The following is a 23,129-nucleotide window of genomic DNA, read 5'->3' as shown; positions in this document are numbered from 1 at the left end:
TGATCCTGCCTAAATAGCTTTCTAATTAATTGCACATATGTTTTTTTTGCCCGTGCTGCATTTGACAAAAGAAAAATAATAACACTAAACAATGAATAATGCACTCCATATTGGAGCATAGTTACAGATTCCGAGAAAGGATATTGGGACATCAAGACAGGGCAGAGCTGACAGTTTGGCATGAAAACACACTGCATGAGAATAAAGTCATCTACAGCGGTATCTAGAGGAAATTCAAAAGTCAAAAATTACTATTGTGTCGTAAAAATTGAGCAAATACAACCAGTATATGAAGCAATAGAAGTCATAAGAAATATTTCATGGTGTTGCAACTTTATCAAGGAATTGATAGTGGAAGAGTGACATCCTAAATCAAAATAACTCTTTCTTCTAAATATTCTAAATCATTTATATTCTTTCAGACATTAACACATTGGGCACTTTTAATTTGTATAATGTGTAGCCAAAGCACAATAAAAAAAAACAAGTGCAGCCGGGTATAGAGGGCATTTATTCTGTAAGCTATTTTTTACAAAATGGCTGAAGGAATAAGTGGGCTCACAAACTGGGGCTGGGCTTTAAAATGTATTTTAAAATGTAACTATCATAAGCATCTTTTTTTTTATCAGTTTCCTAAAATCCACTGCACACTAGTTCTGGTAAAGGGTGAGTCAGCATCTTGAGCCAATCGGGGTTGGTTTTGCTGTTTTCAGTCTTAAGCTGGCCATAAATGGACTGAAATTCGGTCGAAGCAGCAAGGACTGACCACATTTTTATCCATTTGTGGCTGCTCCTACTCGACGGAAGTCGATTTATTGATCGACTGCTGTCGAACAGGCTTGGAGGAAAATATGTTTTGATCTGTGGCTACAGCCACCGATCAGTGTATTCTGCCAGCGGAAAGTCCCTGCTGGCAGAATGCAATAGGGGTTATTTACTAAAGGCAAATCCACTTTGCACTACAAGTGCAAACTACAAGTACAAAGTTCACTTGAAATTGCACTGAAAGTGCACTTGGAAGTGCAGTCGCTGTAGATCCGAGGGGGACATGCAAGGAAAATAACATTTTAGCCTGCACATTCGTAATAAAATCAGCAGACCTTCCCCTCATTTCAGATCTACCCCTCAGATTTGCGACTGCACTTCCAAGTGCACTTTCAGTACAATTTCAAGTGCACTTGTAGCGCAAAATGGATTTGCCTTTCGTAAATAACCACCAATGTCTCAGTAGGAATGATTCCTCCATTAACATTAACTGTGTGGGTAGAGGAATCCATTTGTTTTTATTCGTTTAGCTCACTGGGTAAATAAAATTAAAATAAAAAAAGATCCATCTATGGTCAGCTTAACAGTGCTTTCATGCCTATTGAATAGAAAAGCATAACAATGACTTTAGGTTCTTTTTCTGTCCAATTGCAGTGGAGAAAAAAGAAAATAACTGAGCTGTATTTGCTGTGTGCCAGGGGGCCTAAATCTTAAAATCTTAGGGCTGGATGCAGTGGCAGCTGGCGGTCTACGTACTGAAGCTATTACCACCGCTCCCTCGTGGAAGGAGCGGTGACATGTTATGTTAATATTTTGTCCTTTTTGTATTATGCTGCAGCTGTTTTTACTCTTGCTTTTAAATAAATAATACACCATATGAGCATTTTTTGGCTCCCATGGGCGAGTTTTTTTATATAATGCTTAATCCTATCGTGGACCACCATTCTACCGCAATACAGAGATGGGATGTCCTAAAGTAACTTCTTAAGGCGTATTACCACTGTCGATCTGGTGAGTGTGCAGACTGGTGGAGGTGCACAAGTTGTGACAAATTATTTCCAGACACACTGGGTATTTTCTATTTCCCTGCTGTATTTCATTCATTTTATGGTAAGCGCATAACTTATCAGATACTCCGTTGGAGCTGTTTCAAATCACGAATATACCATAGGACTTTAATCAATTCACAGGACTGTTATATTTTGGTTCACTGTATCACAGGAAGTGCTGCACATCTTGTTGTTTTATATACTTATTAATAATACATTAAATTTTTTTGCACCTTTGTTACCTGACACTTCATTTAATCCTGACTCAAGGCGCATAGTCTCTAAGAAGTGTTCTAAGATTTTTTCTGGATTTCCAGACATCACTGTGTACCTGGAAATTAAATAAAAGCATTTTTAATACCATCAATAGACATAAATAAGAGATATATAGAAAAGATATTAGATATTATGAATAGGATATAAATGACTATTTACTGTGTCTTGGATACTGAGCCATTAATGCCACGTACACACGATCAGACTATCCGACAGACTTAGTCTGGCAGACAAACCGCCGGAAAGTCCGCTGGACTTTCCGAACGAGTGGACCTGTCCACACACAACCGGACTTTTCCGGTGGACTAGGTTCCCTGGACTATGGTGGGAGTCTGTCGTACTTTTGAAAATGAACGGACTTGCCCACACATGGAGGAAAGTCCATTTTGAACGCGGCTCCAGGTAGCCGGGACTAGAGAAGGAACTCAATGTCGCCGCCTTCGGTGGCGAGATTGACACGTCACTGGCCCCTTTACCTGGTATGGACTTAAAGGGGAAGCCCTAAGCCAAAAAAACGGCATGGGGGTCCCCCCCAAGGTCCATATAAGACCCTTATCCGAGCACGCAGACCGGCCGGTCAGGAAAGGGGGTGGGGACGAGCGAGCGCCCCCCATCCTGAGCCATACCAGGCCACGTGCCCTAAACATGGGGGGTGCTTTGGGGAAGGGGGGGCCCTGCGGCCCCCACCCCAAAGCACCTTGTCCCCATGTTGATGAGGACAAGGGCGGGGGGCTTATTGGAATCCGGGAGCCCCCTTTAAGAAGGGGGTCCCCAGATACCGGCTCCCCACCCTATGTGAATGGGTATGGGGTACAATGTACCCCTACCCATTCACCTGTGAAAAAAATGTAAATAAAACACAACACAAGGTTTCAAAATAATAATAAGTATCCCATACTTATTCACATAGGGTGGGGGGCCGGGATCTGGGGGCCTCCTTCTTAAAGGGGGCTCCCGGATTCCGATAAGCTTCCCGCCCACAGACCCCGACAACCAAAGGCCAGGGTTGTCGGGAAGAGGCCCTTGTCCTCATCAAGCACCCCCCATGTTTAGGGCACGGGGCCTGGTATGGCTCAGGAAGCAGGGGGGGGGGGGCGCTCGCTTGTCCCCACCCCCTTTCCTGACCGGCCGGGCTGCGTGCTCAGATAAGGGTCTTATATGGACCTTGGGGGGGACCCCCATGCCGTTATTTTGGCGTAGGGCTTCCCCTTTAAGTCCATACCAGGTGACGGGGCCAGTGACGTGTCAATCTCGCTGCTGAAGGCAGCGACATTGACTTCCTTCGCTAGTCCTGTCTACCTGGAGCCACGTTCAAAATGAAAAGACTTTTCTCCATTGCGGGAAAGTCCGTTCATTTCAAAAGTCCGGCGGACTAGCACACAGATGGCCGGATTGTCCGCCAGACTCGCAGTCCGGCGGACAATTTTTGAGTCAAAACTAGTCCGCCATATAGTCTGAACGCGTGTACGCGGCATAAGAGATACACTATACTGTTCTTCTCCAGATTTTCATTTTTCCTCTTTTGGATTGTCACACCTTACAGGCTCTCATGACATCTATATTCAGTTATATTCTAAATAATTGGAAAGAATACCTGGTTTACTATGTACAGTTATAACGGTAGTAAATTCCGCTTGATCATATGTACCTATATAATAAAGCTTACCTGTGGGTACAATGAATATCTCCTAAGTATGCACCGTTTAGGAGATATTCTCAAATTCTGCCACTGGTGACATCACTGCTGCATGTGCACTGCGCTCTGGATTGAGAGCACACTGAATGTGTCCTCAATCCAGAGCGCTGTGCTGCGATCATGACTCCCGTGCCCATGTGCAGGAGTGACATCATCTCAGCTTGGCTATTCAAATGAACTCAGAAGGAAGATCGCCACCACAAAAATAAAATATATTTCTGCTACTATCTATATTATATAATAATTAATAATAATAATACAACATAATATATAATATATATATATAATATATCAACAGGGGTTGAGTAATAATGAGTTTTTGGAGAATAAGCTAAAGTTACAAGCAATTAATGTTTCAAACTTATTGAAGTTATATAATATGCTTTTCATGTAATCATTATTGCAATAATGTTTAAAATACAGCCAATTATCTGCCCATTGCAATGTATGTTGTGAGCAGCCCCATAGGGAAACAATTAAATACAGCCTGACTGCCTGCCAGGACCCCGAGAGCAATAACTATTCCTGGTCCCAGGACAGATTTCTTTTTTGATTTTGCTCTGTGCAAACGTCTGTAGACTCTATTGTCTAAATTATAAACGTACAAAGTGTTAATGTAGTGTTCTATAACACTGCCCACATTTTGTGTGAATGACAATAACACATTTAGGAGATTGCACAAACTTGGCAGGTTCCTAAATTCTATAGCAAGAGTTTTCAGAACCAAGCATAAATCCTCAAAAGATTTTATTACAGAGCAAAATCATTTTCTTTGCCTAATGATATAAAGGCAATGTAATGGGTTTCATATCTCCATGTAGTGTATACAAGTTAAAAGCCCTCTGGGGAAATAAGTATTTAAGGTGAAGACTGAAGTATTTTCATGATTTATTACTTCAGGAAATAAGAGCAAATATATGTAGCAAACAGGAAAAACACAGTACAGGCATACCCCACTTTTAAGTACACAATGGGATTTATTTACTAAATCTGGAAAGTGCAAAATCAGGCTCACTTCTGCATAGAAACCAATGAGCTTCCAGGTTTTATTACCAAAGCTTAACTGAACAAGCTGGGGTTAAAAGCTCATTGGTTTCTATGCAGAAGTAAGTCTGATATTGCACTTTCCAGCTTTAGTAAATAAACCCCATTGTGTACTTAAAAGTGGGGTATGCCTGTACACGTTCTAATACATGACCTTCCAAGCTTCACATGCATGGGCCTGGGCTCAGACTATTTTTACCCAGTGAAGTGCAAAACATTCAGATAGCACACATTCCTATTTAAATGTTTACTTTGCACTATCAGCACCACAATGACCCACTTATTAAGTAAGGCAGTCAAAGGAGCAAAGTTTAGTATTCCCTAATAACCATGATGACTAATATAACTATCTTATCTACTGAAAACTCAAATCTGATTGATTGCTGATGGGTACTTCCATTAAACATTATTATTGCTCTTTATGCTGTCTTTAATGCTGTTTTTTTTTTGCTTAAAGTGGATGAAAACCCGATTCATGAAATTTGAGCTGGGCACATATATCTACAGTGTTTTGTTATATCTCTTCAAAGCACTATGTCCAGTAGCAGTCTCCTGCTCTGTTCTTCTGTTATCAGCCTCATAACTTCTGATAAGTCCTCCATCACAGGAGATAAAAGCAGCCTGAGTTTTGTGTTGGGGAACATGCTATGAATAGATTAGCACAGTGCTGAACTATTCAACAAACGGAGCTAAAAGTCTCTACCTATGTGGAAAGGGGGTGTGTGTCTTTCCTCCAATCAGCTGTCTTGGCTGTATGCCCAGGCTTCACTGCAGTGCTAACCATGAAGAGAAAATCTCCTAACACACTGTACATTTTCTAAACAGTATATACAGATGAAGACAGCAGATATACATGTAAAACTTATGCAGATTTTTTCCATTTTGAATAGAGTAAAGGAGGGTTATAACCCCTGTTGTTTTTTTTTTTTGCCATCTGTGTCCCATAGGGAAGATTTCCCTTCACTTCCTGTCCCATAACCAAGCGGAAATCCCTTAAATGTGAGGAAGTCACCAGGGTCACCAGAACTAGTGTCCCCATTGGAACATTTCCCCTCTATTAGTATTCTGCTGTCAACCTAAAATTTGAAATATTCATTTACTTTCACTTTGCATGATAACAGTAAGCAGGACAAAAAACTAGAGGGTGAATCTTCCTAATGGAGGCACAGACAACAATAAAAACTGACAGCCCTAAACCCTTTCCACTCTATTCAAAACGAGAAAAAAAAAGTTTTGCCTTTAGTTTCACTTTTGCTTCAGCTCCGGAAGGTCTTACCCCCTTAACCTCCCTAGCGGTAATCCCGAGTCTGGCTCGGGTTGGGATTTTAGTTCCACGAGCGGTAACCCCGAGCCAAACTCGGGATCGCATCGCTAGATACAGGGAGGACACAGGGAGAGGTTACTTACCTTGTCCCCTGGATCCAGCGATGTCCTCCGCACTGTGTGATCAAGCTGTCCTCCGCTCGATTCACACAGTGCCCGAATGCCGCTGAGCTCCATCCCCTGAGACGTTACGGCGCACGGGAGCGGAGATCGGCGCCAAATTCAAAAAAGTAAAAATACACAAAACACACACAGTACTGTAATCTTACAGATTACAGTACTGTATAAAAAAATTACACACCCCCTTTGTCCCTAGTGGTCTGTGCAGTGCCCTGCATGCACTTTTATATTATAAATACTGTTTTTTCTGCCTGGAATTTGGAGATTGTCCATAGCAACCAAAAAGTGTCCCTTTATGTTAAAAGTGATTTTAGACCAACTAGAAAACAGCGATAATAAATTATAATCACTTGCAAAATTGAGCGATAGCGATTTGTGGGGAAATTTGTCATCAAACACTAAATCTAATGACAGCGACAATTCTGCAAATGAGCAAATTTCTGTGTTTTTGGATTTGATTACATTATTGAATAATTTTTATTATATTATACACTTTATCATACCCGGGATGTCTGCTAGACTCTGGTTTGAACAGATTTAAGAGAGTTATTCCTAAGAATTACAGGACTACAATATAAAACGCCAAATTTCCATGCAAAATAATTGTACCGCTTTCAGCACCTAAAACCAGAACTAATCATACTGCCAGGGAGGTTAGCGACCAGGCCATTTTTTGCGATACAGCACTGCGTTACTTTAACTGATAATTGTGCGGTCGTGCGATGCTGTACCCAAATAAAATTGATGTAATTTTTCCCACAAATAGAGCTTTCTTTTGGTGGTATTTGATCACCTCTGTATTTTTTTTTTCATTTTGCGCTATAAACAAAAAAGACTGACAATTCTGAAAACAAAGAAATATATTTTTTACTTTCTGCTATAATACATATCCCCAAATTTTTTTGCAAATCTAATTTCTTCATCAATTTAGGCCCCTATGTATTCTTCTACATATTTTTGGTAAGAAAAAATCCCAATAAGCGTACATTGATTGGTTTGCGCAAATGTTATAGGGATAGATTTTGGACTTTTATTTATTTTTATTGTTTTTAACTTTAACTTTTTAAATGACTCTGGCAGGGAAGGGGTTAACATCATAGGCGATCAAAAGGTTAAGTGTGTTCCCTGGGAGTGTTTTCTAACTATGTGGGGGATGGACTGACAGAAAGAACACAGAGATCTGTGTTCCTGCTTACAAGGAACAGAAGATCTCTGTGTACTTCCCTGTTAGAACAGGGATCTGCCTGATCCCCATTCTGCCTCTCTGTGGAGCGATCGCAGCTGGCCGGCAGATATCGGGTCCACCGGACCTGTTGATTGGCTCCTGCTCCATGCAGCAGGCACGCATGTGCCCACAGTATCTATTGCACTAAAATTATGTACAGGTACATTGTTTTGAGCAATAGAGCCGCTCTGCCGTGGTATACATGCGGTGGGAGGTTAAAGTGAACCTGCCAGACATTTTAAACTATTTTAAAGCAAAGATTTGGGGGGGCCAACTTGATTTGGGCCAACAAGGGAGCAATTCCATAGAGGTTAGTGGAAGGCTCTTCTAGTCATTCTGCTTCTGGCAATGTGCCACCAGCATAAAAGCAGGAAGTACAAAAGTATGACTGTTATTAGTCTGAAATCCCTTCGTGGTGGGCCTCTGTGATTTAGTTTTGACTTTGTTACCTGGGACTTGACTTTTCTAACTTCTGTGCTATTCCCCACAGACCTACCTGTATCCAGTCCAATACCAGCACCTTCAATGGTCACTGAAGTGCACTCACTGGGAAGGTAGAAACCTGGGCAACCTGGGCAACCTCGTGAGTCTTAGCCCAGAATTTAATAAAGTTCGGTCCCTAGCAACAAACAAATACCTAAATCAGAGAGTTGTACAAATGGGTGGGGGGGGGGTTCTATCTAATAAAGGAAATAACAGGCAACTTGTTTACCTGAATATATTTCAGACATTTTAGTTTTAAAGAAGTATGGCATTTTTAATTATCCCATTGCTTCAGCTTGAAAACTGGAAATCACTGTAGTATAGACACTTCAGTGATCTCCACTAGCTTCTAGGTCCCATGACGAGAATGCCAAAGCATTCTTTAAATAGGTTGATAGATGGACAGTGTGACATCACCGCCCTACCTCTCCAACTTGTCCAATCAGACAAAGATTTGCATTCACTGAGAAAGTGCAAAGTGATCTTTGATTTGTAGCCGTGCCGAGTGGCCAAGCACCTGTGTTCACAATGCAGGAGGACAGCCATTCTGCATGGGACCTGGGCTAGTGGGGATTACTGAAATAGCGGTGTCTGCTACATTGATTTCCAGCTTCCAGAGAGATCTCACAGGTATGGTATATACATGGTTACATTGGTCCAAGCTGGAGTTTCATGCACCAGGGCTAAATGTCCAGTGTTAATAGGGCACACAAAACTTTTGCTTAAAAACAAGAGATACACTGTAATGTATCTGCTACTGACAGCTAAAGTTAATACAATGCATTGCGGTTTGTGTGTTAACAAGCATTGATAGTGAAACACCATTTTTTGACAATTAATGCTAAAATAGCTGCTGACTGCAGTTCTGCTACATGGATTGGTTCAGCAGGTACCATCAGCTTCATGATTGGTTGTGCTCTCAGTTAGGGAGGACTCAAGAATGTACATGATTCTCTATGTTCTAGGCTCTTAACTGGTTTACAGATAACAGGTTCAATTTATGTATTTAGAACTGACTGAGCAATATTTGGGGATGGCAAGACTAGAACTTCAGCAACCGTATTCTTGCACTGCATTACGCAGTGCTTACTTTATGAGAAGCTCAGTAATCCACAGAAATCTGTCAGATCTGATTTAATGTGGTCAGGATAATTAACAAATATTTTCTAATTGGTAATTAGGCATTTCTAAATTTTTAATTTTCTTATACTGACAGATGTGGAAGAGGGTACTGCAGACCTTGTTTAGAATAGCAGTGGTTGACAAACAGTAACATACTTATAAGGGGATTGTGTGTTGCCTTGTGCTGACACTTGCGCCCCAGACAGAATTTTCTCCAACACCAAGACATCTTGATCATGTTCTTTAAGCCTCACTGTATTTGCTTCAACATCCTATAAGAATGAGAATAAATATAAAAGATTATTATAAAAAAAAAGCCCCCCCATCTCCTTTTTTTTTTGTTATTTTGGCTAGGTAGGTAAAAGGAAGGGGAATAATCAAGAGCAGAGCTGCACAAGAACAAAATTTGGTAAAAATATACCTAGGCCACTGAGGTTATGATTTCCTCCTTGTTGACATGACCTATGACATATGTTATCGCTTTCTGGCCTCAGGTAGAATTTGGCTATAACTATTAAAATGGGTGACACAGTTAGACCTGGTTTATGACCAGTTCAGGCCTTTGTAGACTATTCACTAATATGAGTCTGCCTGTACACTTGTGGGTGTATGCTTTATCCACAGCTGTATGCAAATGTTTTTTTGTAGAGTGAGGGGAGGCTAGAACCCCTGTCAGCTTTTGATGGCTGTCTGTGCTTTGTTGCAGAAATTCCTTAATTTCTAGTTCAGTAAAACTGTTGTCACAGGACATGACATGAGGGGAAATCTCTCTAACATCCTAGGCAGCAGTAAAAACCTGACATTGGATTCTATTATTGAGATCTCTGTGCCTCAGAGTTCCGGTGTGTACACACTTGCTATGGCCATTACGATGGAGTCAACTCTCTACCTGTTGGATTTGTTATTTATTTTATATAACATAAGAGGTGTTGCTGGGACATTGCAAAGAAAGGCTGGAACATCTAAAACTTCAAGGAGGACAGAAGTCTGATATAATGGTAGGGGGGCCATTCTATTTAAATATCTGAGAAAAATAAGCAGAAGTCAGGGGCTGCATTAGCCTGGCATATTTTTGTTGACTAAACAGTTAATCAATTATATATACACTTTAAGGTGCCAAACTACACAGTCAACATTAATACCAACCCTCAGTATTCTGTTGAAGTCCTCTTTGTCCACTCGTAGAAAGTGGCAATTGTCTTCCCGTAGAACTATAGATGCTGCCCGAGGTGCATCATTCACTAAAGCCAACTTTCCAAAGTCATCTCCTTCATGAAGGGTACATACCACACCCTGAAACAGACACAGAAAAGAAAGTGCAAACTTCCTATTAATAAAAGCCTTTACATGCAATGGTTGATTGCATTTAGTTTCCCTTTAGAAAGTATCACCTCCACGACACTTTGCGGGCCTATTATACTAAAGTTTGCGTGTACCATTGACACTTGTATTGTGTACTGTGTACACACGTGTACATTGTGTATTGTGTACGAACAAGCAAATCATGGGCTCCCTGAATTTAGTATGTGTCCATGGTGTGTGCAGAAACATGCACACAAGCTACAGCATATACAGAATATTAATATATATATATATATATATATATATATATATATATATATATATATATATATATATATATATAATGACTAACATAGTTGCTATAGAATATATGCTCCAGCATTTGAATGTAGTGCTCCTGGAATTCATTTTACCTCATTGTGCGCAAACCTTCGTACACAGGCTAAAGTGAACATACAATTTAAAAAGGGTGATTTGCTATAGAACAGGTTAAGCATGGCATACCTAAATCTGAAATTTGATTTTCTCTGGGTCTGTCTAACCCCTATTAACCATTCATTTTAAACATGTTTAAATGCGCATACCATATAGAAATAATAGATTGTAAAATGCTTAATTTGTAAAATGTTCAATGAGCACTTTACATATGAAAGTCCGTGTGCATGCATGCAATATTTACTTTTTTATCCGTTTTTATATTAAAGATTACATAAAGGTAATTTTCTACAGAACTTTCACATTTTTACTTTCTTGCAGATCAATAATTTAAGGACTGTAACTAATATATAAATTTAGACAATTTCACTCTGTTGGCTGTATGTATTTTAGACAACTGCAGTTAGCACCTTTACTCAGTAACACAAAAAGTACAAAGATCAGGCCAGCTATATTATAATTAAGCCAATACCCTTATAGTTTTCAAACAGTCCAAAAAAGACTTTCTTGCACTGAGATGAAAAGCAGAGAAGAAGGATGACATCATCAGTGTGCTACTACTTTTTCACCGTCAGAAATTCCACCTGAAAAAATTTGAGAGCAGGATCTCAAATTTTCCGACAACAAAATCCGTTTGGACATTGTCCGATCGTTTATAGAGAATTCCCTATCGGAAAAAGTGCCACGCATGCTCAGATCAAATTATATAGCCTGAACGTAGTCCCCTCCTAATGAACGTCATCACGTTCCGAACGATCGGATTTTCCGACAACTTTGTCCGAACGTGTGTATGCAACACCAATTTCAGACAAAATCCGTCGGAAAAAATCTGACGGATTTGGTGATCGGAATGTCCGACTGTGTGTACGGGGGATAACAGTAAAAGTATTGTCATCCACCTGGCTGTTCTGTTTCACAGGGCTGTGTAAATCAAGAATGCATAGGCAGAAATACATATCTTTGTCAGTTAAAGTAGCTGAATTTTACCTATCCATTTAGAGGTTTGCCTACATTTCTTTTTTTCTTTTTTCTGGAGGAACAATGGCGATTGACTAAGAATGTCCAAAGTAGATGGTCTATTCTTCCTTTACACTGATTGGCCCAGGGGTGCCTCTATGGGCTTTCCAGTATCATGGACTAGTGATTACTTCCTGATACAACCAAAATTTGCCTAATTTTGGCAAGATAATTTTATGTGTAGAGGTATTTTTATCTGATAATGCAATATAGAGAGCATTGATGGTTTAAAACAGCTGTCTCCAAACTGTGGCAATTTTCTTGCCCTAATTGCGGAACTATTCCCCCCACTGACACCAACAATGGGGCACTCTTCCTCCCACTGACACCAACAATGGGGCACTCTTCCTCCCACTGACACCAACACTGGGGCACTCTTCCTCCCACTGACACCAACACTGGGGCACTCTTCCTCTCACTGGCACAAATGATGGGGCACTATTTTTCCCACTGACACAAATGATGAGGCATTTTTACCAAGGCCAAGATATTTTCTACTCTCACTGGTCACTAGTCTGGCCCCTCTGAAGTCTGAAGGACAAAAAACAGGCCCTTTGTTTGGAAAGTTTGGAGACCTCTGGTTTAAAAAGAATAGAAAACCATTCAACATCCACTGGACTGGTAATAATAAAATAAAGGCTTGCACAAATGAAATTATTTTAGGTCTAAACTGAAGAAGATTTAATGACTTTCCACAATACTCAGGTCATTTTTATATACAAAAAACAAACACACATAAAATGACAAGAAATCATTTTAACAACATCAAACAATTTCCAGAGAGAAAAAAATAGATTTTAAAATAGCTAAATTTGCATGTGTGCAAGTCTTTACAATTTTTTGCTCATACATTCATTGCACGGTTAGTCAAATTTTTGTTGTATTGGTCAAAAAACTTTTTTTGTTTATGGATAGCCTTGTTACATTTGCAGCACTGTCTACTTGAACCTGCTAGTCTTCCAAAAAGAGAACAAATTACAGGCGATAATCTTCTGGCTAACACAGATCTGATATTAAGTAACACTTAAGCAGCACCTGCTTGTCCTAAACTGCTGCTGTTCTCTAGTAGGCTCCATGCACACTGAAGCTCAAAAAAGCTATTTCTGGACGCCAGATTGCTGGCAGAAAACGCTGGTTGAAAAACCTGCTTTTAACAGCGTTTTATACTAGCGTTAATGAGCGTTTATGAGCGTTTTACAGCGTTAGCGTTAATGGGCGTTTTTTATAAAAATACACAGAGGACACTCCAAAAATCCCACAATGCATTGAAAAATAGAATGCCGAATACTAATGAACGAGCGTTTATCAGCGTTTATCAGCGTTTATCAGCGTTTGTAGTTTTTTGGCCCTGAAAAACGGCACTTTGAACGCGAATTTCTGGCGTTCAGCAAAAAGCCCATAAACTCCACTGCTCATTAAGGCTCCATGCACACTGAAGCTCAAAAAAGCTATTTCTGGACGCCAGATTGCTGGCAGAAAACGCTGGTTGAAAAACCTGCTTTTAACAGCGTTTTATACTAGCGTTAATGAGCGTTTATGAGCGTTTTACAGCGTTAGCGTTAATGGGCGTTTTTTTATAAAAATACACAGAGGACACTCCGAAAATCCCACAATGCATTGAAAAATAGAATGCCGAATACTAATGAACGAGCGTTTATCAGCGTTTATCAGCGTTTATCAGCGTTTGTCGTTTTTTGGCCCTGAAAAACGGCACTTTGAACGCGAATTTATGGCGTTCAGAAAAAAGCCCATAAACTCCACTGCTCATTAAAGCTGAAAAACGTCCATGTGTGCATGGACACATAGGCTAACATAGAGTGGAGTTTATGGGCTTTTACAAAAAACGCCCAAACGCCAATAAACTGCAGTTTATCAGCTTCAGTGTGCATGGAGCCTTATAGTGGTGGATTTGTTTCACTTGTAGTGATAGAAAGCGATAAGTGATGGCAACCACAAATACCAAACTGTAGAAAGGAAATGTTGCCAGCAGTAGCCAATCAGATTCTAAATGTCATCTTCCAAATACAAGATAGACAATGAGTTTAACGGCATTATTTCAGTACATCTTTTAATAAAGAGACATGGCAATTTATAATTTTTTTTAACCTTGCACTATTGATAGTGTAATGGTATACTATTTACTATTATTTAACTAGTTATTATTAATTAACTAAACAAGAATATCCTATATCCTTTCCAAAGTACAACATTTACCACATTTTAAGGATGTGTGATTTTTTTAAATGTTACCCAATGTCTTCTAGAATGCATGCAATGGTCTCAAAGCACACAATAGTTATGAATTAGGTGGCCCTAACGCATATATTTTCCAGCATAGAAAAAGAGAACGTACCTTGCCATAGATGACAACATTGACAGATCCTCTTAATATGATATACCATGAAGTCCCTTCTTCGCCCTGGTTAAATACTGCAAATGGGAATCTCATTAATGAAATTAATACATATCCATGTAAAATGAGAAACAAAAATGAACCCAGTCAACCTGCAGCTAGCATTTGCAAAATTAGAACTCCCATTCCAAGGTGAAAGATTTTATCCACAAACTATCTTTATCTAAAGCTTAACTACACAAAACATTTGGTGCATGCCAGCTTAGAATACATGTCTGAAAGCATACCAATTTTCCATCTGGCACAATAACCAACAGCTCTAAACAAGGGCTTTAAAAAGGGAAAGCGTAAGAGTTATTATTGTAATGTTTACCTTAAAAGTGTTTTGGTGTAACTTTTATATTGCTGCATGCTTTTCATTCTATATTTTTGTTACTATAGTGATTTGTAGTTTGATCACTAGTGAGCCCACTCTATTTATCTGTAATCACATAGCCTCCCTGCTTAATTGTTGAGCTATCAGACAGTGATTGAGAGTACATGTTTTTATCAAATTGGAGGACTCATAGGGAATGATTTACTAAAAGAGTAAAAAATGTTTACCTAGCAAATTAACCCCCCTAGCGGTAATCCCGAGTCTGGCTCGGGTTAGGAATTTACTGATAGGATCGGTAACCCCGAGCCAGACTCGGGATCGCATCGCTGGATGCAGGGAGGACACAGGGAGAGTTACTTACCTTGTCCCCTGGATCCAGCGATGTCCCCCGCGCTGTGTGATCGAGCTGTCATCCGCTCGATTCACAGTGCCGAATGCTGCCGAGCTCCGTTCCCTGCGACGTTACGGTGCACGGGAGCGGAGAACGGCGGCAAATTCAAAAAAGTAAAAAGACACAAAACACACACAGCACTGTAATCTTACAGATTACCGTGCTGTATTAAAAATGACACACCCCCTTTGTCCCTAGTGGTCTGTGCAGTGCCCTGCATGCACTTTTATATTATAAATACAGTTTTTTCTGCCTGGAATTTGGAGATTGTCCATAGCAACCAAAACATGTCCCCTTTTTCAGTGTTTTAGGATTTGATTACATTATTGAATAATTTTTATTATTCTTTATTATATTATAAACTTTATCATACCCGGGATGTCTGCTAGACTCTGGTTTGAAGAGATTTAAGAGAGTTATTCCTAAGAATTACAGGACTACAAAATAAAACGCCAAATTTCCATGCAAAATAATTGTACCGCTTTCAGCACCTAAAACCGGACTGAATCATACCGCCAGGGAGGCTACATATTCACTTTGCAAAGGTTACATTGCAAAGTGAATGTTAGTAAATAAGGCTGAACCTGTTTTCATTTTAACTATCCAATCATGTCTGAGGGTAATTAAAAAAAAACACCAAAAAAAAAAAACAAGCTTTTTGCTTTGTACATGATTGGATATTTAAAGTAAACATGGAAAAACAGAGGCCCTGAATGTGTATTGGCTAAATACAGCTTCCCCTATGTACATTTACTTTGATTCATTTTTATTTATTTTTTTCTTCTATGTTGTATTGAATTCTAATAATATACTTACAAACCGTTCCTGCTTTGGGATGAGATTCAAATATTAAAAATCCAGCCAGTTCCCGTTTAACCTTAATGAAAAAAGGAAAACAAAGATCACTTAGCAATTAAAATGACATAGAAATAGTTTGATGAACATATTTCAATTCCTGTCTATGAAATTGCAAATATCCCCCTAAATAAAAGTATAACTAAAGACAATTTTCTTTTTTCTTTTTTTTTTAGTTCTGGATAGAGTGTCTAAGGAATAGAACAGTTGTCAGTTTTTATTGCTGTCTGTGACCCCCGTTAAGAAGATTTACCCTCTCTAACTGTCCTGTTTACCTGTTTATCATTGAAAGTGAATGTAAAAACAATCCCAAATTTTGGGTTGTCCCCAGAAAAGTAATAGAGGGAAATCTTCCACTGGGGACACTAGATCTGATGACCTGGGGTTCCCCAAGGAATTCCCTTAAATTGCAAGGATTTATTTTCTTTGGCTGCTTGGCTATGGGACAGGAAGTGAAGGGAAATCTCCGAAACTGGACAGAGATGGCAAAAATATATATTTTTTTAAACTGACATGGGTTATAACCCTCCCTTGCTTTATTCAAAATGCAAACATAGTTTTGCCTATAATTCTACTTTAATGATTTAAGACCCCTTTCACACTGGGGCGTTTTCAGGCGTTCTTCAGGCGCTTTAGCGTTAAAAAAAGCGCCTGTGAAGCGCTTGAAAGAAGCCTCATCTGCAATCCCAATGTGAAAGCCCAAGTGCTTTAAGAGCCCTTTCATAATGTCAGCGCCCGAAAAAGGCTTGTAAAGCGCCGCTTAAACTAGCAGCAATTTAACATCGTTTTTTGGGCGCTATTGGGGCGCTTTTAACCCCTGCTAGTGGCCAAATAAAGGGTTAAAAGCGCCCACAAATTGCTGCTGCCAAAAGCGATTTTCAGGCGCTTTTCAGGCGTTTTGCAGGTGCTTCCCATTGATTTCAATGGGAAGGGGCACTTTAGGACCGCTCCAAAAGCGCTGCAAAGAAGCTGCTTGCAGGACTTTTTTTGACGCCCTGCCAGCACAGCGCCTCATTGTGAAAGCACTCAGGCTTTTACATTGGGATTGCAGTTGCGGCTTCTTTCAGGCGCTTCACAGGCACTTTTTTTAAAGCTAAAGCGCCTGAAAAACGCCCCAGTGTGAAAGCACTCGGGCTTTTGCATTGGGATTGCAGTTGCGGCTTCTTTCAAGCGCTTTACGGGTGATTTTTTTAACGCTAAAGCACCTGAAAAACGCCTGAAAAACGCCCCAGTGTGAAAGGGGTCTAAAAACCACTGCACCTGGTGCGCTAGGAGAGCTCATTCACTTATTGTGCCCCAAGTGGAGGGGAGTCATCAAAACCATAAATTATGTATTCACGGTAAAGGTTCCACAAGACCCAAAAGTGTGTATACTAGGCATTATAGACGATCTCCCATTTCAGGATAACCCAAGGAAGGCCATTGGTAGAGCTCTTTTCCAAGCCCATAAACATTAGACACGTGCATTCGTTTTCGTCCGAATGCATTTTCGTCCGAATTTCAGCTATTTTCGTTTTCGTTTTGACAAACGATAACGAAAGCACAAAATCCGAAAAACGAAAGATCCGACATAAATAAATGCTTTATTTTCGTTTTCATTGTTACAACAGTTCGATATAGAATAGGAGATACGACATGACTCTGACAACAATCTGTGTCTATAGAACCTGTGGTCGAATGTGCCTAACCTTACCTCTATTAGTCCAAGATTATATAGAGAAAATATTCGACAGAGAAAAAAGATTTGACAGAGAGAAAAGATTCTGCAAGTTACTGTCCTAAAAAGTGTTTCGGGACCCGGGTCCTGCCCCAGGGGACATGTATCAATGCAAAAAAAAGTTTTAAAAACGGCCGTTTTTTCGGGGGCAGTGATTTTAATAATGATTAAAGTGAAACAATAAAAGTGTAATATTCCTTTAAATTTCGTAGGGGGGGGGGGGTTGTCTAACCACTTGCCGACCGCCGCACGCCGATGTACGTCGGCAGAATGGCACGGGCAGGCATAAGGGCTTACATGTACGTCCCTTGCCTCCCGCGGGTCGGGGGCCCGATCGGGCCCCCGCCCGGTGCCTGCGGCGGTCGGTATTCGTTCGGGAGCGATCCCGGACGAGGGGACGGCCATTCATTCATGGCCACCCCCTCGCGATCGCTCCCGGCGAATGAAATTGTCCGGTGACATCACTTCCTCTCCTGTAATGTAAACACAGGAGAGGAAGTGATGTATTCTCTCCTCCGTGTCGGTAGTTTTCGTTCCGGCACCGAGGAGAGAGCATCGGTGAGTTGCACAAGCACTACACTACACAGTAGAACATGCCAGGCACACTCACACCCCCCCTTTACCCCCCGATCACCCCCCAATTACCCCTGCCCCCCCAGTCACAGTGACACCAATTGCTTTATTTTATTTTTTTTTTGCATTGGTGTCATTTGTGACTGTAATAACTGTTAGGGCAGTTAGGGTTAGCCCCCTTTAGTTCTAATGTGCCCCCCTAACCCCCCCAATAAAGGTTTAACCCCGTGATCACCCCCCGTCGCCAGTGTCACTAAGGCTGGGTTCACATTGCAGCGGTTTATGAGAACGAATGTGATTCGCACCGCACTGCAGTGCAAATCACATCCGATCTCTGTGCGATTCGAGTTCAGCCATTCGCCGCACCCGCCACACCCGCCGCACCCGCCGCAAATTCGCACGGGACCCTTTTTTTGGCCCGCAGCAGAGCAGACAGCAGACCCTTAGAAAGCCTGAAGGCCGTGCTTGGTTTTCGGGGCCCCGTACGCGGCTAGGCTCCCAAAAAGTCCCACATATGTGGTATCCCCGTACTCAGGAGAAGCAGCAGAATTTATTTTGGGGTGTCATTTCACATATGCCCATGGCATGCGTGAGCAATATATCATTTAGTGACAACTTTGTGAAAAAAAAAAAAAAAAGTTTGTAATATTCCCGCAACTTGTGGCAAAATATAAAATATTCCATGGACTCAACATGCCTCTCAGCAAATAGCTTGGGGTGTCTACTTTCTAAAATGGGGTCATTTGTGGGGGTTTTGTGCCATCTTGGCATTTTATGGCCTTCAAAACTGTAATAGGTAGTGAGGAGTGAAGTCAAATATTTACGCCCTTAGAAAACCTGAAGGCGGTTCTTGGCTTTCGGGGCCCCGTACGCGGCTAGGCTCCCAAAAAGTCCCACATATGTGGTATCCCCGTACTCAGGAGAAGCAGCAGAATTTATTTTGGGGTGTCATTTCACATATGCCCATAGCATGTGTGAGCAATATATCATTTAGTGACAACTTTGTGAAAAAAAAATAAAAAAAAATTAAAGTTTGTAATTTTCCCGCAACTTGTGGCAAAATATAAAATATTCCATGGACTCAAAATGCCTCTCAGCAAATAGCTTGGGGTGTCTACTTTCTAAAATGGGGTCATTTGTGGGGGTTTTGTGCCATCTTGGCATTTTATGGCCTTCAAAACTGTAATAGGTAGTGAGGCGTGAAATCAAAAATTTACGCCCTTAGAAAGCCTGAAGGCGGTGCTTGGTTTTCGGGGCCCCGTACGCGGCTAGGCTCCCAAAAAGTCCCACATATGTGGTATCCCCATACTCAGGAGAAGCAGCAGAATTTATTTTGGGGTGTCATTTCACATATGCCCATAGCATGTGTGAGCAATATATCATTTAGTGACAACTTTGTGTAAAAAAAAAAAAAAAAAAAATTTTTTGTCATTATTCAATCGCTTGAGGCAAAAAAATAAAATATTCAATGGGCTCAACATGCCACTTATCAATTTCCTCAGGGTGTCTACTTTCCAAAATGGGGTCATTTGGGGGGGTTTTGTACTGCCCTGCCATTTTAGCACCTCAAGAAATGAGATAGGCAGTCGTAAACTAAAAGCTGCGTAAATTCCAGAAAACGTACCTTAGTTTGTAGATGTGACAACTTTTGCGCAAACCAATAAATATACAATTATTGACTTTTTTTTTACCAAAGACTTGTGGCTGAATACATTTTGGCCTAAATGTATGACTAAAATTGAGTTTATTGGATTTTTCTAATAACAAAAAGTAGAAAATATCATTTTTTTTCAAAATTTGCGGTCTTTTTACTTTTATATCGCAAAAAATAAAAATCGCAGAGGCAATCAAATACCATCAAAAGAAAGCTCTATTTGTGGGAAGAAAAGGACGCAAATTTTGTTTGGGTACAACATTGCATGACCGCGCAATTACCAGTTAAAGCAGCGCAGTGCCAAATTGTAAAAAGACCTCTGGTCATTTACCAGCAAAATGGTCCGGTCTGAAGGTGGCTATAGTATGCCTGTGAAGGGGCGCATGTTTCCCGTGCTTAGAACTGTCCCTGCACAAAGTGTCATTTATGCAGGAAAAAAAGTCCTTTAAAATCACTCGCAGCTATTATGAATTGTCGGCTCCGTAATACAGAGAACACTCATTGAAAGTCATTGATAAAAAAATAAATAAATAAATTTAAAAAAAAGCGTGGGGGTCCCCCAAATTCAATTACCAGGCCCTTCAGGTCTGGTATGGATATTAAGGGGAACCCTGCCTCAAATTTAAGAAAAAATTTGACGTGGGGTTCCCCCTAAATATCCATAACCAGACCCTTCAGGTCTGGTATGGATATTAAGGGGAACCCCGCATCAAATTTAAAAAAAAATTGACGTGGGGTTCCCCCTAAAAATCCATACCAGACCCTTTATCCGAGCACGCAACCTGGCAGGCCGCAGGAAAAGAGGGGGGACGAGAGAGCGGCCCCCCCTCCCTCCTGAACCGTACCAGGCCACATGCCCTCAACATTGGGAGGATGCTTTGGGGGTCTGTGACCCCTCAAAGCACCTTGTCCCCATGTTGATGAGGACAAGGGCCTCATCCCCACAACCCTGGCCGGTGGTTGTGGAGGTCTGCGGGCGGGGGGCTTATCAGAATCTGGAAGCCCCCTTTAACAAGGGGACCCCCAGATCCCGGCCCCCCCCTGTTTGAAATGGTAAGGGGGTACAAAAGTACCCCTACCATTTCACAAAGAAAGTGTAAAAAATGGTTAAATAAAACAAACACACTTTTGAAAAATTCCTTTATTAAAAATAAAAAAAGATTCCAGCGGCGGTAATCCACTCTTGCTATCCAGCGACGGACGGTCATCTCTCCAGCGATGGCTCATCTCATCCAGCGCAGCGAATCCTCCATCCTTCTTCTGTCTCCGTGGAGGAGACACTGCAGGCATTCCGGCGGCTGACGTTTCTTATATACGGAGGGCGGGGCCACCCGTCACCTGACCCCGCCCCCCTCTGACGCAAGGGGAAACCCGGGGTTCCCTGTGACGTATGGGTGACCCCGCACCCCTCTGATGTAACACAGGCAGGTTTCCGTTACATCAGAGGGGGGCGGGGTCACCCATACGTCACGGGGAACCCCGGGTTTCCCCTTGCGTCAGAGGGGGGCGGGGTCATGTGACGGGTGGCCCCGCCCTCCGTATATAAGAAACGTCAGCCGCCGGAATGCCTGCAGTGTCTCCTCCACGGAGACAGAAGAAGGATGTATTCGCTGCGCTGGATGAGATGAGACATCGCTGGAGAGATGACCGTCCGTCGCTGGATAGCAAGAGTGGATTACCGCCGCTGGAATCTTTTTTTTTTTTTTTTTTTTTAATAAAGGAATTTTTCAAAAGTGTGTTTGTTTTATTTAACCATTTTTTACACTTTCTTTGTGAAATGGTAGGGGTACTTTTGTACCCCCTTACCATTTCAAACAGGGGGGGCCGGGATCTGGGGGTCCCCTTGTTAAAGGGGGCTTCCAGATTCTGATAAGCCCCCCGCCCGCAGACCTCCACAACCACCGGCCAGGGTTGTGGGGATGAGGCCCTTGTCCTCATCAACATGGGGACAAGGTGCTTTGAGGGGTCACAGACCCCCAAAGCATCCTCCCAATGTTGAGGGCATGTGGCCTGGTACGGTTCAGGAGGGAGGGGGGCCGCTCTCTCGTCCCCCCCTCTTTTCCTGCGGCCTGCCAGGTTGCGTGCTCGGATAAAGGGTCTGGTATGGATTTTTAGGGGGAACCCCACGTCAATTTTTTTTTTAATTTGACGCGGGGTTCCCCTTAATATCCATACCAGACCTGAAGGGTCTGGTTATGGATATTTAGGGGGAACCCCACGTCAAATTTTTTCTTAAATTTGAGGCAGGGTTCCCCTTAATATCCATACCAGACCTGAAGGGCCTGGTAATTGAATTTGGGGGACCCCCACTCTTTTTTTATTTATTTATTTATTTATTTTTTTATCAATGACTTTCAATGAGTGTTCTCTGTATTACAGAGCCGACAATTCATAATAGCTGCGAGTGATTTTAAAGGACTTTTCTTCCTGCATAAATGACACTTTGTGCTGGGACAGTTCTAAGCACCAGAAACATGCGCCCCTTCACAGGCACACTATAGACAACCCCCCCCCCTACGAAATTTAAAGGAATATTACACTTTTATTGTTTCACTTTAATCATTCACTTTCAATGAGTGTTCTCTGTATTACAGAGCCGACAATTCATAATAGCTGCGAGTGATTTTAAAGGACTTTTCTTCCTGCATAAATGACACTTTGTGCTGGGACAGTTCTAAGCACCAGAAACATGCGCCCCTTCACAGGCACACTATAGACAACCCCCCCCCCTACGAAATTTAAAGGAATATTACACTTTTATTGTTTCACTTTAATCATTATTAAAATAACTGCTCCCGAAAAAACGGCCGTTTTTAAAACTTTTTTTTGCATTGATACATGTCCCCTGGGGCAGGACCCGGGTCCCCAAACACTTTTTAGGACAGTAACTTGCAAATTAGCCTTTAAAATTAGCACTTTAGATTTTGAACGTTGGAGTCCCATAGACTTTAATAGGGTTCTAAAGTATGCTATATAGTTAGCTCCGTCGAATCTTCTTTATACATTCGACAGACACCATAAGCCTTCCAAGACAGATTCGACCCTAATTCATGTGGATTTTCGGACGAATGCAATTTTTGAACGAAAAACAAAATAAATAAAAACTAATTTCGGGAGTAACTAAATAAATTAAGTTTTCGGACGAAAACGAAATTCCAAAACGAAATATTTTACTCTGCACATGTCTAATAAACATATCCTTCAACATTGGAAGGCAAGTAACCTTCCTAAGGTGTGAGAATGGATAGCTCAGATGGGAGCTACATTACGCTTGGAAAAGTACATTTATCAACACAGCTGCCACCCAGGAAAAGTTGATCTATGAGATCTAAGAAATGAGCTGATGAGTCAGC

At 41.3% G+C, this 23,129-nt stretch overlaps 1 protein-coding gene across 6 annotated transcripts in view; it reads right to left on the bottom strand.

Annotated features, from left to right (window-relative positions):
* RAPGEF4 (Rap guanine nucleotide exchange factor 4) overlaps positions 1 to 23,129 on the bottom strand; it is a 497,448-nt gene that overhangs the window by 132,255 nt on the left and 342,064 nt on the right. For 4 of the 6 annotated variants that reach the window (XM_077448013.1, XM_077448015.1, XM_077448017.1 and 1 more), the window contains 6 exons: positions 15,794 to 15,854; positions 14,211 to 14,287; positions 10,250 to 10,396; positions 9,260 to 9,375; positions 2,048 to 2,145; positions 145 to 223 (listed from right to left, as the gene is read on the bottom strand). In XM_077448013.1, coding sequence (XP_077304139.1) covers positions 145 to 223; positions 2,048 to 2,145; positions 9,260 to 9,375; positions 10,250 to 10,396; positions 14,211 to 14,287; positions 15,794 to 15,854 — 578 coding nt within the window. The remainder of the gene's footprint in view (positions 1 to 144; positions 224 to 2,047; positions 2,146 to 9,259; positions 9,376 to 10,249; positions 10,397 to 14,210; positions 14,288 to 15,793; positions 15,855 to 23,129) is intronic. The other 2 variants (XM_077448014.1, XM_077448016.1) reach the window with 1 other exon arrangement.

Source organism: Lithobates pipiens, unplaced genomic scaffold (genome assembly GCF_037356315.1).
Source record: "Lithobates pipiens isolate NorthernLeopardFrog02 unplaced genomic scaffold, aLitPip1_a1.2 Scaffold_22, whole genome shotgun sequence".
Taxonomy (NCBI): domain Eukaryota; kingdom Metazoa; phylum Chordata; class Amphibia; order Anura; family Ranidae; genus Lithobates; species Lithobates pipiens.
This window is presented reverse-complemented; position numbering and strand designations above follow the sequence as displayed.